The sequence below is a fragment of the Cricetulus griseus genome, assembly GCF_003668045.3.
Source record: "Cricetulus griseus strain 17A/GY chromosome 1 unlocalized genomic scaffold, alternate assembly CriGri-PICRH-1.0 chr1_1, whole genome shotgun sequence".
Classification (NCBI taxonomy): domain Eukaryota; kingdom Metazoa; phylum Chordata; class Mammalia; order Rodentia; family Cricetidae; genus Cricetulus; species Cricetulus griseus.
In genome coordinates this window covers 15,162,132-15,174,939 of record NW_023276807.1, presented here as the reverse complement: position 1 = coordinate 15,174,939, position 12,808 = coordinate 15,162,132, and the positions used below count along the sequence as shown (strand labels likewise).

The following is a 12,808-nucleotide window of genomic DNA, read 5'->3' as shown; positions in this document are numbered from 1 at the left end:
TCCCAATTAGCTCAGGAGTTCATGCCACTTCCCATTCCTAGGGTCTATTTATCCTGTAGAGTCCTTCATGTTTCCTAGTTTCCTTGGTGAAGAGGATTATAGGTTGGTAATCCTTTGCTCTATGTCTAAAATTCATGTATGAGTGAGTGTATACCATGTTTGTTTTTTTGTGACTGGGTTACCTCACTCAGGATGGTTTCTTCTAGTTCCATCCATTTGCCTGCGAATTTCAAGATTCCATTGCTTTTTTTCTGCTGAGTAGTACTCCACTGAATTCCACTTTGGTGAAATCGTCAACATTGTCTGACAGATGTGGCACTGGACTTACCCAGAGAACTCTCCAGAACTATTAAGGAGATCCTGAGTACTGCACAATATGGAAGCAGCAATGCAGATGGCCGTGACTCTCATGACATTATAGATGACATCAGCAGTGGTGCTGTGGAAGCTCAGCTAGTATAAAAGCAACATGAGAGAGAATTTCAATAAATGGTCATCTGACAAAGAAAAGATACAACCTTAGGCTTTTAAGAATTTGTTCTACTTTTTGTACATAGTCATGGGTAGGTGCTGACTTTATGGTGGTATACAAAGTAGATACTGTTTTTCCATGGCTCCTGTTACTTTCTGTTTAGAAATAGATGCACACACACACACACACACACACACACACACACACACACACATATAATATATATATATATATATATATATATATATATATATCCAGATTATAATCTTTTTGAGTTCAGAACCTAGAATTCAGAAACCAAGTGCTCCAAATTGGTATAGATCTGTACAAAGTTGTCAAACATTATTCGTTTAAAAATGCTTGTTGAGAGTCTATGAATTGTAAGTGTTGCTCTCAGTGGTGGGCATACAACAGTGAAAAGTCTCCTAGAGCTTCTTTTCTTCTTTTCTATTTTTTAATTGGAACTTTTCTTATTTGAATTAGAAACAAGATTGTTTTACATGTCAATTCCAGTTCCCTCTCCCTCCCCTCCTCTCCTGCCCCCCCCAACTAACACCCTATCTGTGCCATACCCTTTCTGCTCCTCAGGGAGGGTGAGGCCTTCCATAGGGGGTCATCAGAGTCTGTCATATCCTTTGGGATAGGGTCTAAGCCCATCCTGTGTGTCTAGGCTCAGGGAGTATTCCTCTATGTGGGATGGGCTCCCAAAGTGCACTCCTATGCTAGGGATAAGTACTGATCTACTACAAGGGCCCCATAGATTTCCAAGGTCTCCTCACTGACACCCACATTCCTGGGGTCTGGATCAGTCCCATGCTGGTTCCCAATCTATCAGTCTGGGGACCAAGACTTGTTCAGGTCAGCTGTTTCTGTGGGTTTCACCAGCCTAGTCTGGACCTCTTTACTCATCACTCCTCCATCTCTGCAACTGGATTACAGTTCAGTTCAGTGTTTAGCTGTGGGTGTCCTGGACCTTCTATCCTAATGGGGAGATATATTATTATTCATGAAACATCTTGAGATTTTCATCATAGTCATTATTTTCCATACTTGGTATGTCAGTTTGGGGAAATAGCTCCCATCTTCCCTTTATTGAATCACATGCCCCAGAATCAGTGCTGCATTTGGTGATGTACAGCAGTATGTTTTGTGAAAAAATGAAAAATTAAGTGCTAAGGCCAAAAAATATCAATCAGGGAATGGACCAATAAAATGAACAGACAGTTCTCAGAAGAAGAAATACAAATAGCCAATAAACACATGAAAAATTAATCAACATATTTATCCATCAGAAAAATGAAAATTGACAGTACTTTAAAATTCCATCCCACCCCTGTCAGAATGGGTGACATAAAGAAAAAATATGACAACAAATGCTAGTGAAGATGGGGAAAAGAAGAACTCTTATTCACTGCTGGAGATAGCATAAACTTCTCAAAAAGTGCAAACAGAACAGCTCAGTTTATATCATCCTGGAGTACATATCTACAGGACTCTGAGTCCTACCCCAGAGACACTTGAACATCAGTGTTATTGCTACCAGACTCACAACAGCTATAAATACAAGGCAGGAGTGGAAAGTGTGGCAAATATACACAGTGAAGTTGTTATTGGGCTGGAAAGAAAAATGAAGTCATAACATTCTCAGGAAATGGGTGGAACTGGACATTATATGAAGTAAAATAAGCTAAACTCACCAAGACAAATAGCCCATATTTTCTGACATGTGTGTAGCTGTGTTTTTAAGAGTATAAAGGGAACCATGAGAAAGGAGGAAGAGATCTTAAGTGGAGCAGATGAAGGGTGGAAAGAAAGGAATAGGATACATGGACATTAACACAGAGAGGGAAACTGTTGGGACTAGCAAGAGTTGGGGCCAAGGAAAGAGGTAAGGGATTAGGTGAGGAACCAATGGCAGTTATACATGAAGATGTCATCATGAAATCTACTACTTTCTATATCAAGTTAAAAAGCTAATTTAAAAAATATTTTTCTTCTCATTTTATATATATATATATATATATATATATATATATATATATATATATTCTCCCAGTTCTCTATCCCTAGGATTATACCATGGTAAATTTGGACTTTAATGTATTTCACGTGAATTAGAATAACTATTTATATGTTTCTTTGAAAATGATACACTCTTTTGCACAACCATAAACTATAGTGTTGTGAGATATTTGATTGCACTGGCCCAAAAGGAAGGTCAGCTGATTGGTTCTCAGCCTCTATGAGCTAACAGGTTTTCACACCAACATATGACTCTGGAGATTTTAGTAGCAAATAGAACAATAGAGACTTTGTTAAAAACTACATTTGGGGGCAGCAGCCAGGTCAGTGTCAGGAGGACCAGAAGTCCCACCAGGCTGAGGCCTGAGCAGTAGGACTCTATAGGGACACAGGGCAGCAGAGGGTAGTTAAATTATCAGTAGATTTAGTTGCAACAACTAAGCTTATGAAAAGTAACGATAAAGTACTTGTACATCAATCATATATTGTGAGAAGGAAGTTCTGAGCATTGTAATGTACTCATAATCTGTATAAGTGAAAACAAGACCCAAGAAATTATAAGAAATACAGGGAATCAGCATCATAATCTCATAGACTAAGTTACATACATCATCAAAATTTAGATTTTGGTATAAGACGTTATGATGGGTAATTAGGCTTATATAGGTAATAAGTGGCTTATCCTATGACAACCAAGCAGCAAGACAGTAATATGTTTTTCTGATGACACTTGCATCCTGATGATATTTTCTCATTTTTTATTACTGAAAATAATGTTTTCATGCAATACATTCTAATACACGTTCAACTCCTCATCTCCTCCTAGATCCTCTCTTCCTCCTCGCTCATCCAACTCCACTCATCTCTCTCTCTCTCTCTCTCTCTCTCTCTCTCTCTCTCTCTCTCCCTCTCTCTCTCTCTCTAGAAAACAAACAGGAACATAAAAACAACATTTTTTCTAATAAGAAAAATATCACAGTAAACACACACAAACCCATATAAACACAAAGTAAGATGGTAATATTTGCAAACATATAAGAAGGGCAATCTGAATGCCTTCCCACTCAAGTCAAACAGGAGATGACCTCACGTACACTATCATCTATTTTTATTTTCTAGTTGATGAACTGTAGATATTCTTGTAAGTTAATACTATTTGTTTCAAGTACATATGCTTCATTCCCTCCTCTGTCTTGAATTGTTAATTCTTCCCTCTTACATTTTGGTTTTGTGGTGAGTACAGATAATAAATTCTAGAACACTCCTGTGCCTAATCAGTAAAATGAGGAGACAGCAGTCAGTTGTCCAAGGTACCCCCAATTCTTGATGAGGATATTAGAAAGAACCAGAGAATTATGAGTGAGCATCAGAATCTTCTTCAGAAAGGATAGCCAGTCCTCTAGTCAAAAAATTCACAGATAGAATCTCTCTTATGGGCTTCATGTTCACACTTGGTTTGAAATCAGTAGTAGTATATATATACAATCCTTACATATGTCTCTTCATTAAAATCTTAATAGACTGTAAGTGTGCTTTGACTTGTGGTCGATATTTGGAATGCATGTATGTCATGATTTTGTTGTTGTTGTTTTGTGTGTGTGTGTGTGTGTGTGTGTGTGTGTGTGTGTGTGTGTGTGTGTGTGTGGTAACTGAATATTTACCAATTTACTCCATAACTTTAAGAAAGCAACATCATGCTACATTTTTCATGTCAGTTTTAAACTGTAAATTCAAGTAATTTTTCCCAGTTAAACTCTCAAGTATCTGGGCCTCCATTTTATAAAGTTTATTTTGTGTATCGTGAGATGAAAAGAATTTTTCTTTTTGGAGTTCATGTTTAATTGTTGAAGTAAGAAATATAAATTACATATTTGTAGATAACATTAAATATTAAATTCTTTCCTTGCAACACTATAATACTAAAATTTAAATGTAACTAAATATTTAAATATATCGATTATAAAGATCATTTAATATTTAGTGTGTTATTGGATACATTTTATTAAACTAACATTTATGACATTTTTAGAATGAATTTATTTTTAGAGAATGAATATTTGATTAGTAAGAATTTAAAATCAGTTTCTTCACATCTAAAATATTTTCTAATTAAATCAGAATTACTAAAATTATTTTGGATATATTTGAATAGCTCATAATTCAATGGAGATGTATTTTAATTACAGGCCAAGCATTAGCTTACCCAACCAAGGCTTCACATGAGAAACACCCTCTTCATTCTCTCTGAGATTGACAGCTATGAATGGACAGCAATATTATCTTCTCAGAGAAAAGAGCTGTTTATTAAAATGTATTTAATGTCTGAACCAGAGAGCTAATTATGCATACATTCGTTAGTGGCATTTTAAATGACAGCTGTGTGGAACCAAGAAGGATAATATTAATACACTGTCTTGAAATGAATGGAAGCAAAAAGAAATTGGGCACTGGATTTCAATCCAGGGCACCAGAGTACTGCACTTCAAGTAGACTGCAGAACACAAACGTCCTCATTTTTCGTTGAGGAGCTAGATGATTATTATCCCAGTGTGAAAATAAGCCTGCATTGATTAATCTGTGAAAACAGCAAAAGAAAATGAAGCCAACTTGCATTCATGCCAGCCCTGGGATTGAAGAACAAAGCCTGCTGTATTTAACAGTAAATAGAGATGTACATTTGAGAAACTGGTTTTACAAAAGATGAGTTTTCTAAAATTACCAAGAATATAAAAGTCATTGAAAAATAAAATACATGCAAACAATTTGTTTGTCCTAGGATTTAATATTGATTATTTTTTGTATTTCTGAGAATAATACCACATAAAGTAACAGACTTTCTCTGGGCTCCCCCCAGCTCTCAAATCATGACTTGGAGACTTATTATTAGTTATGAATGGTCATCCCTATCTGATGTTTGTCCACTAGCTCTTATAACTTAATTTAACCTCTTTCTCTTCATCTATATTTTGCCTCAGGGCTTTTTACCTTTCTTTCATTCTGTATGTCCTTCTGCTTCTGGCTAGCTGGCAGCTGCCTGCCTGACTGTGTCCTGGCTTCTCTTCCTCTTTCATTCTCTCTTCTCTCTGGAGCCTAGATTCCTCCCCCCACTTATTCTCTCTGCCCACCAGTGCCACCTATCTCTCAACTGCCTAGCTATTTTCCATTAAGCTTTTTATTAGACCAATCAGGTGCCTTAGGCAGGCAAAGTAACACATTTTTACATTGTTAAGCAAATGCAACATAAATAAAGGCAACACACCTTCACACCATTAAAGTAGTAACAATAACAACATTAACAAATGTAACACATCATCTGCTAGTTAAAGAAATATTCCACAACAAAAAGAGATAAGGATCTTCATGTAAAATTATAAATTTTATTTTTTTAACTTACAGACAACCTATTGGTATTGTGCTCCCAAAGTATCTTAAAATTCCTTTGTAAAATTAAGAAAAACTAATTTTCCCTCATACTGTTTCGGGGTTGCAATTAAATGGACATGTAATACAATTTGTCCTGATAATGCATGGACATCTTTGCCCCTAGGGGTGACACAATCTCTGGGGATGGGAAGATGGCTCAGTGAGTGAATGTGTTTGACACACAGGCCTGTAAACATGAGTCAGGATGCTCAGAACTCAAACGAAAGCTGGACACTGTAGCTGTCACACAGTTGCCTATGATCTAGGTGTCTCTTCTCCAGGAATGTGGGAAGCAGACTCAGAGGACTCTCCAGAGCCTAAGAGCCTGGTTTATTGAGGAGACCCTATCTCAAACAACATGAAAGATGAAGGCTAACACATAAAAGCTGATCTCAGCTCTTCATAGTTGCATACCCAGAAGTGAGTACACCACACACACACACACACACACACACACACACACACACACACACACACACACACACCAGAACCTTACTACTTCATTGCCCATTTGGTAATTTTTACATTAGGTATATTTAAGATTACAATTTGGACATCACAAGCTGGTTTGGGGCACTTAATGAGATGGTACTATTCTGTAGATGGTGAAGAATAGGATGCAAGAGTCCCGGAGCAACCAACAGAGAAACACAGAAGCCCAGTCCTTAAAGCAGATCATGGAGTTTAAGGCCTTGTTTTGGTTTGTTTGTTTCTTTGTTTACTAGTTGCCAGGCTGGAGTCTTTCTGAGACCAAACACTATATAATAATAGAAAAGAGACTTGAAGGAAGCTGGTAACTAGAAGTCGAGTTTCTTACTAATGAAGCAGTGTAGCCATGCTTACCTTCTTCACTGAACTAAAGGGAAAGAAATATAACTTAGTACTCTATATTACCATTTGATTCTCGCACGTGTTATTTGTCATACAGCCCTCATGTCCCTTTCAAGTCTATTGATGAATTCCTCAGCTTTTGATGAAACCCAAACCGACATAAAGTACAGTTCAGATTCAAGTGAGACAATCGTCTACATTGTGTTCAATTATCATTCACGGTTTGGTTGTCTATGTTCTGTAGTGCTAATCCTTTCTTCAGCTGGTTTCTTTGTCTCCCTTTTTTATTGAGATGAGATCTGAAATCTACAGTAAGAAAACAATTAATTAAAATCTTTAGGCCCTCCCCTTGTATAAGGTTAGGTCATAATAGACTCTTCAGTCACTGACATAGAAAGTTTGAGCTATGTAATTAATTTCAGGCAAATCTGAACTTCAAGGTGTGATACTTTCTTTATTTCCTTTTCTTTCTTGTTACCCTTCCATCATACCATGTCCCCCACCGACCCCCCCAACACCCCCTCACCCACTCCCCAAGGATAGTGAGGCCCCCCCCATCGGGGGTCATCAAAGTCCATCAATCACATCATTTGGGGTAGGGGCCTAGGCCCTCTTTCATGTATCTGGACTGAAACAGTATCCCTCCATAGGAAATGGGCTCCCAAAGTCCATTTGTGCTCTAGGAATAAACACTGGTTCCACTGCTAGAGGTCTCATAGACTGCCCAGGCCTCCTAGCTGGCACCCACATTCAGAGGGCTCATTAGCTTGCAAACAAGCCTTTAACTTTTAGGAAGACATTTAGGGGACACTTCATGTCCAAACTACAACCCTTACTTAGTTGTTTTAAATATAGATCTACAGTGTGCCACAAATTAACAGCAAGAGCAGCCATTTTTTATTGTGAGTTTAAAAAACATTCTACCCTCCCCAAATTCTTATGTGAGTTTCAGAAATGCAAAGCTGTATCTAGAATTACCAAAGCATGAACACGTTATATGATCACCCATGATAAAAATCTCCATGACATTTGCTCTTTGGACTGGTTCAAAACTAATGTACACTGAATGTGATGTTTTAAATCCACTTCCTGGAGCCCACATAATAAAACTTGACTTTCCCATGTACTTTAATAATACCAACCTTTTCTGAATTGGTCCCTTGTTCTTGTGCTTCGAGCATACCCAGAACCTAAATGTTTGAAGTATCCAGAAAAAAAGCCTGGGTTTGCTGCTTGAAAAATGGTCTAGATTTTTCTTTCCCATCATGAATGTTCCCCAAAGTATCCAGTTTCATTGCAGAAAGGAGAGCAGATTATAATCTGCATGGGATTTAGTGGGCCTGAATCTGTTGGGAGAGCATCTGAGACGGAGAAAGTGGTGGGGCATCTCAGTAACCTTCAGTGCACAGGAAGAGTAACCTGGATGACTTACACCCCAACCAAAGTAGAGTGTTTCTCCAGGACACCGACTCCCATGTGATTTACACAAACTCCAGGCATTCTGGGAAGCTCAATTTATGAGGTAATATGTTACTCACAAAGAAAATAAATAAAGAAAAGCAAGTAACTTTAAAAAGAAATATCACTATCTCTTTCTCATACACACATACACACACACACAAATCAAGATGTTAGCAGTGCCTCTGCTTGATTCCTTTTGCATAATTGGCTTAAAAATTCTTCCCTTGATTAGTAGCACCACTGGTTTTTATGAGGGTTACATTTATTCTGTTCCACTATGTGTTTGCCACTGTACAATGTCCCTTTCCTTATAGATCTCAAGGACCACAGTAGAAATAAGGCAAGATACAATATGATCAGTGTAGGAATGTCTTAGATAAAGAATGACCTGGGATAGGTTAAATTCCACCTGAGTTAAGAGTGAATTTGTGGATTTGCTCAGAACAGCCTCCTTTTCTAGATGACTACAGGTTAGGTTTCATTCTAGGTTCAGGTAAATGATGAAAGTTAGTGGCTCCCTCCTCCCTACTTGTCTGAACGTTTTCCTAAAAGACTGGCTATAAATGTGCTATAATCTTTGAAGTTTTACACACATCATTCTATGAGTTGTCCTTGACTGTGCTCAAATCAGAATATGGGCTAATGACATGCATCATAAAGAAAAAGGTTGATGATATTTTGTTATTCATAAATAAATATGAATTTGTTTCATATTCTTATATAAATTCTATGGTGTTCTAGTGATTTCACTGTGGTAGAAAGGTACTTAGCACCCTCTCTGAGAAGTAATTTGTTATTCATTTATTTTATAGTCCAACCAGTGTTTCCCATGCAACAATCCCCTAGATACTGAGCACGCCGTGTTTACTCTGTTACTCTGTTATTTACAAAAAGATAGTTTAAAGCTTCACTGGGAGGATATTTTTAAGTGACATCTTGCAATAGCATCATGGGACTAAGAATAATTGGCTATGAATCTAAACCTTATGCTAAATTTAAAATAGTTTTGAAACCCCTGGTGTCTGTTAAATAGAATCTTAAAGGAACAGCCAGCTAAACTCCAAATGGCTTTGTAAATTTTATACCTTTATCCTTCTCAAAACCTCCACCAAAAGGGACCCTATGATGATGCTTCCTCTCACTCTCTAGTTTCTGTTGTTGGCCACCTGAAAGTTCCATAGTTGACTCAGATTAAGATGCCTTTGGAGTCCTTAGGATCATGTTTATTTTAATTTGATTATAACAGTTGCATTAAAAACATAGGATCACAAAAAAGTTTGGGAAAACCATGAAAAGTTTGAAAACATAGTCTGTTGTGACAATGGGAAGCACCGACTGAGCCAGAACTCTTGAGAAGCCAAAGTTCTGCATAAATATGCACTGCTGCTGATTGCACAGTGTGGCAAATGTAAAAGGCAGCTACATCAAACATGGTCATAGTGAGACAGACACCAAGGAAGCAGAATGGACACAAAAAGAAATTATAATTCTCCAAACCTTGATTCGCTGTTGTTATTGAGCTTATGGAGAAGATAGAAGCAAGGTTGCAATTAAGAGGCATAATCTCTTGGATTCATCTGTCAACGGCAAGGAATCTTGGAAGGTCTAAAACTTGCATTTGCTGAATAAGAATTCATTTTTGCTGCTTGCCTAACTGCATAGTTTGAGTTATTGTCAGCTAATATTATTATTCATTTTCCCAGCTTAAAGAAGGGAGAAAAAAAGCATTGTGTTAATTCACACAGATTGAATACGTATTTTTGTGTGAAATGCAATGCAATGTTTATGGATAATACAACACAAAGTCGTCAAACTCTCAAAGCCACCCCAAGTGACATTTCCCTCCAACAAGACCAGCTCTCCTAAGCCTTCACAAAGAGCCTCGCCACCTGTTGCTCAAGGACTCAAATGCCTGAGACTATGGGGATCATCTCATTCAAACCACCATAGTCTTAAAGAGTGAACACAGACTACTTCAGTCTTGTGTATCATTTGTCATAATGATGTTCACATGATCATCTCAGAAACATCTACTTAAATGCAATCTTTGCCCAATATTGACACATGTTTGATTGTTTTTATAAAATTGAATGTTATCATCTTATATTGAAAATTAAAATTTCCATGTCCCTTTTTAGAAACTTTTCATAACTAATGGCAAGAAACCCCGCAGGGCAGGAGGCCTGCATCAGTTGCCCTCCGTGGGCATTCTCCAGTTGCTATTTTCATTGATTTATTTGTCTGGTTTTACAAGTGTGTCTTTCTGGTACTTGCCTTCTCCATGTCTGCTGTCTGTCTTTGAAGGAATAAATTGAGTGAAGGACCTAGATATGCTAGTTTCTGTAATCACATAGATTATCTTAATAAATCCACTATGGGAATAAGAAACTGCTTCCTTTTTCTGGGAATAGAGTCTCTATTTCCCACAGCTCTCAAATGCTCAAGTGGTTTTTGAGTTTTGGGGCTTTGTTCTGGAGGGGTAGGATAAGTTCCATGGCACAGAAGACTCTTCCTAGTATTGAAAGATTAAATGACCAGATTACATTTATACCCTTCTTGCAATGCTAAAGCATTGAAATCTAACACATAACAAATGTTCATTTTTCTTAATTCTTAAACTTTCTCTTCTTTGAATAATACCAGGGAAGTTTAATTTATATGGCTATTATATGCACATAGATATCCTTGGCACAGTCTCACCTTCTGAAACAATACTAGACTTTAGCTTTCATTGTTGAGATCATTTTATTATCTTTGCATCAGTCAACCATTTGTTTCTTGAATGACTTTATCTGTAATTGTGAAGTCATGTGTATGTCACTATCTTTCTCTTACTCATAGCACCAGAAGAATGGGCCACAACTCGTTCCAGCCTGAAGGCACCACCACCAAGGTCAGCCAGAGGGGGATACAGGGAACACCCCTATGGTAGATATTGAAGGTCCTTCACCCGTGACCTCCTCAAAGACAGTTCATAGCCTCTGGTCTCCACATAAACAGCAACAAGACAAGTAATAGTCCTTTTTTGTTAGTTTGTTTTTTCTATTCTAGGGATAACAGCTCATAATTACTCCCACCTATTTCTTGTATTCCCCCTATACTGTTGACGTGACTTTGACACTAGTATTATTTTACAAAACAGACTGAAAACAAAAAAAACATGGCAAGCATAGTTTATAAACCATTCAGTAGGATGTTATCTCTTGATTGTTTTTTTTAACTGTTGTGTGTAAAGCCCCTTTACCCCTTTTTGTTTTAGTATCATTTTTCCTTTTTCTTTTGTAATAACAGCATGAATCTGTTAGCAGATTTTGAGTCTCAACCAACTAGCAGAACCTTTGTTTAGGGTTGATAAAAGACTGTAATATGATTTTGAACTAGCTGATAATAAAGTTGTAGATAAGATGTTTTAACCTGTCTTTTAATATCTGTTAGTTAGATGGAGATGTTCAATATTAAGTTGTAAATTTAATTTTTAAATGCTGTTTTAATGGGATTGAAAACAAGCAGCTACTGTATGTATGTAGCTAACTGAATTTGTTCAGTGTTTTAACCTGTATTTGTTAAAAAAAAAAAGAAAAGAAAAAACACACATAAAGTTCCATGTGTAAGCCTCTCTAAATAGGAACCACAATTTGTCAAATATGTTTGCCATAATTTGTCAATAAAGCTGAAGGCTTTTGTAAAAACTAAATTTGGAATTACTTGTTTTCTAACTTTAAATGCCTGCTTTATTTCTTCTTCAAGAGATGCCTAAAATGTTTTCTATTTAAAAATTACAAAAATGAACCCAAGCCTGTTTTAAGATATCTGTGTAATACTTAAAATGTATTAATAACTTATGGTTGTTAAATAATTTAAAAGTTAACAAACTAAACTGTTACATGAATCATGGTTAGTAAACACTAATGTATAACATGTTAATGGAAGAAATGGATTTAGAATAATAAATGGATTTTAAACTATCCTCTAAGCTTTATCTTGCTAAACACAAATTCTGATTGACTTGTTTGCACTAGCATGTCTCTCGTGAGAAAGAGTAATGGAGTATAAAGAGGTAAGATGACCACTTACCACTGTCTAAATGCCTAGTTCTTCAACCTTTGAGTTTCCCCCGCACATTAAATATCCCATCCAACATGTAAGCATTGCGGAGATTCACTTTATTGTTTTCACTCAGAAGAGTGCGTGGACTTCATTTGCGTAGTTTATAACAGTTTGTTTGACAAACAAATCATCAGTGTCAATGGCTAGTTGTTGCTATTCAACCTCAAAAACTTTATTTGTAATTTTCAGTGCTAAATATCACCGCCCTTGAAGGCAGTTTAGAGGGCTGATATTTCTTTTGAGACTATCAGACTTGATGGCTGATGATTGTTAAGGAAATATGGTCGCAGGACTCACAGGATGACTAAACGTTAAACAGGTAACACTAATAGTAACTGTAAGTTTGCCTATGCAACAGTAATGTTAAATCTTCTCAGTTATTAAGTTCCTGATAGTTAAAAAAGTAAACCTACAAAAATATAACAAATAGGTCTATAGGCTATTAAAACAACTAATCAACATTAACTAGAGGCACCAAAATTATTTTACAAT

At 36.7% G+C, this 12,808-nt stretch overlaps 1 protein-coding gene across 2 annotated transcripts in view; it reads left to right on the top strand.

Annotated features, from left to right (window-relative positions):
• The window catches only part of Khdrbs2 (KH RNA binding domain containing, signal transduction associated 2), a 409,392-nt gene extending 398,244 nt beyond the window's left edge, over positions 1-11,148 (top strand). For both annotated transcript variants that reach the window (XM_027392834.2, XM_035453236.1), the window contains one exon: positions 11,051-11,148. In XM_027392834.2, the coding sequence (XP_027248635.1) occupies positions 11,051-11,148 (98 nt within the window). The remainder of the gene's footprint in view (positions 1-11,050) is intronic.
• Positions 11,149-12,808: the final 1,660 nt, after the last annotated feature.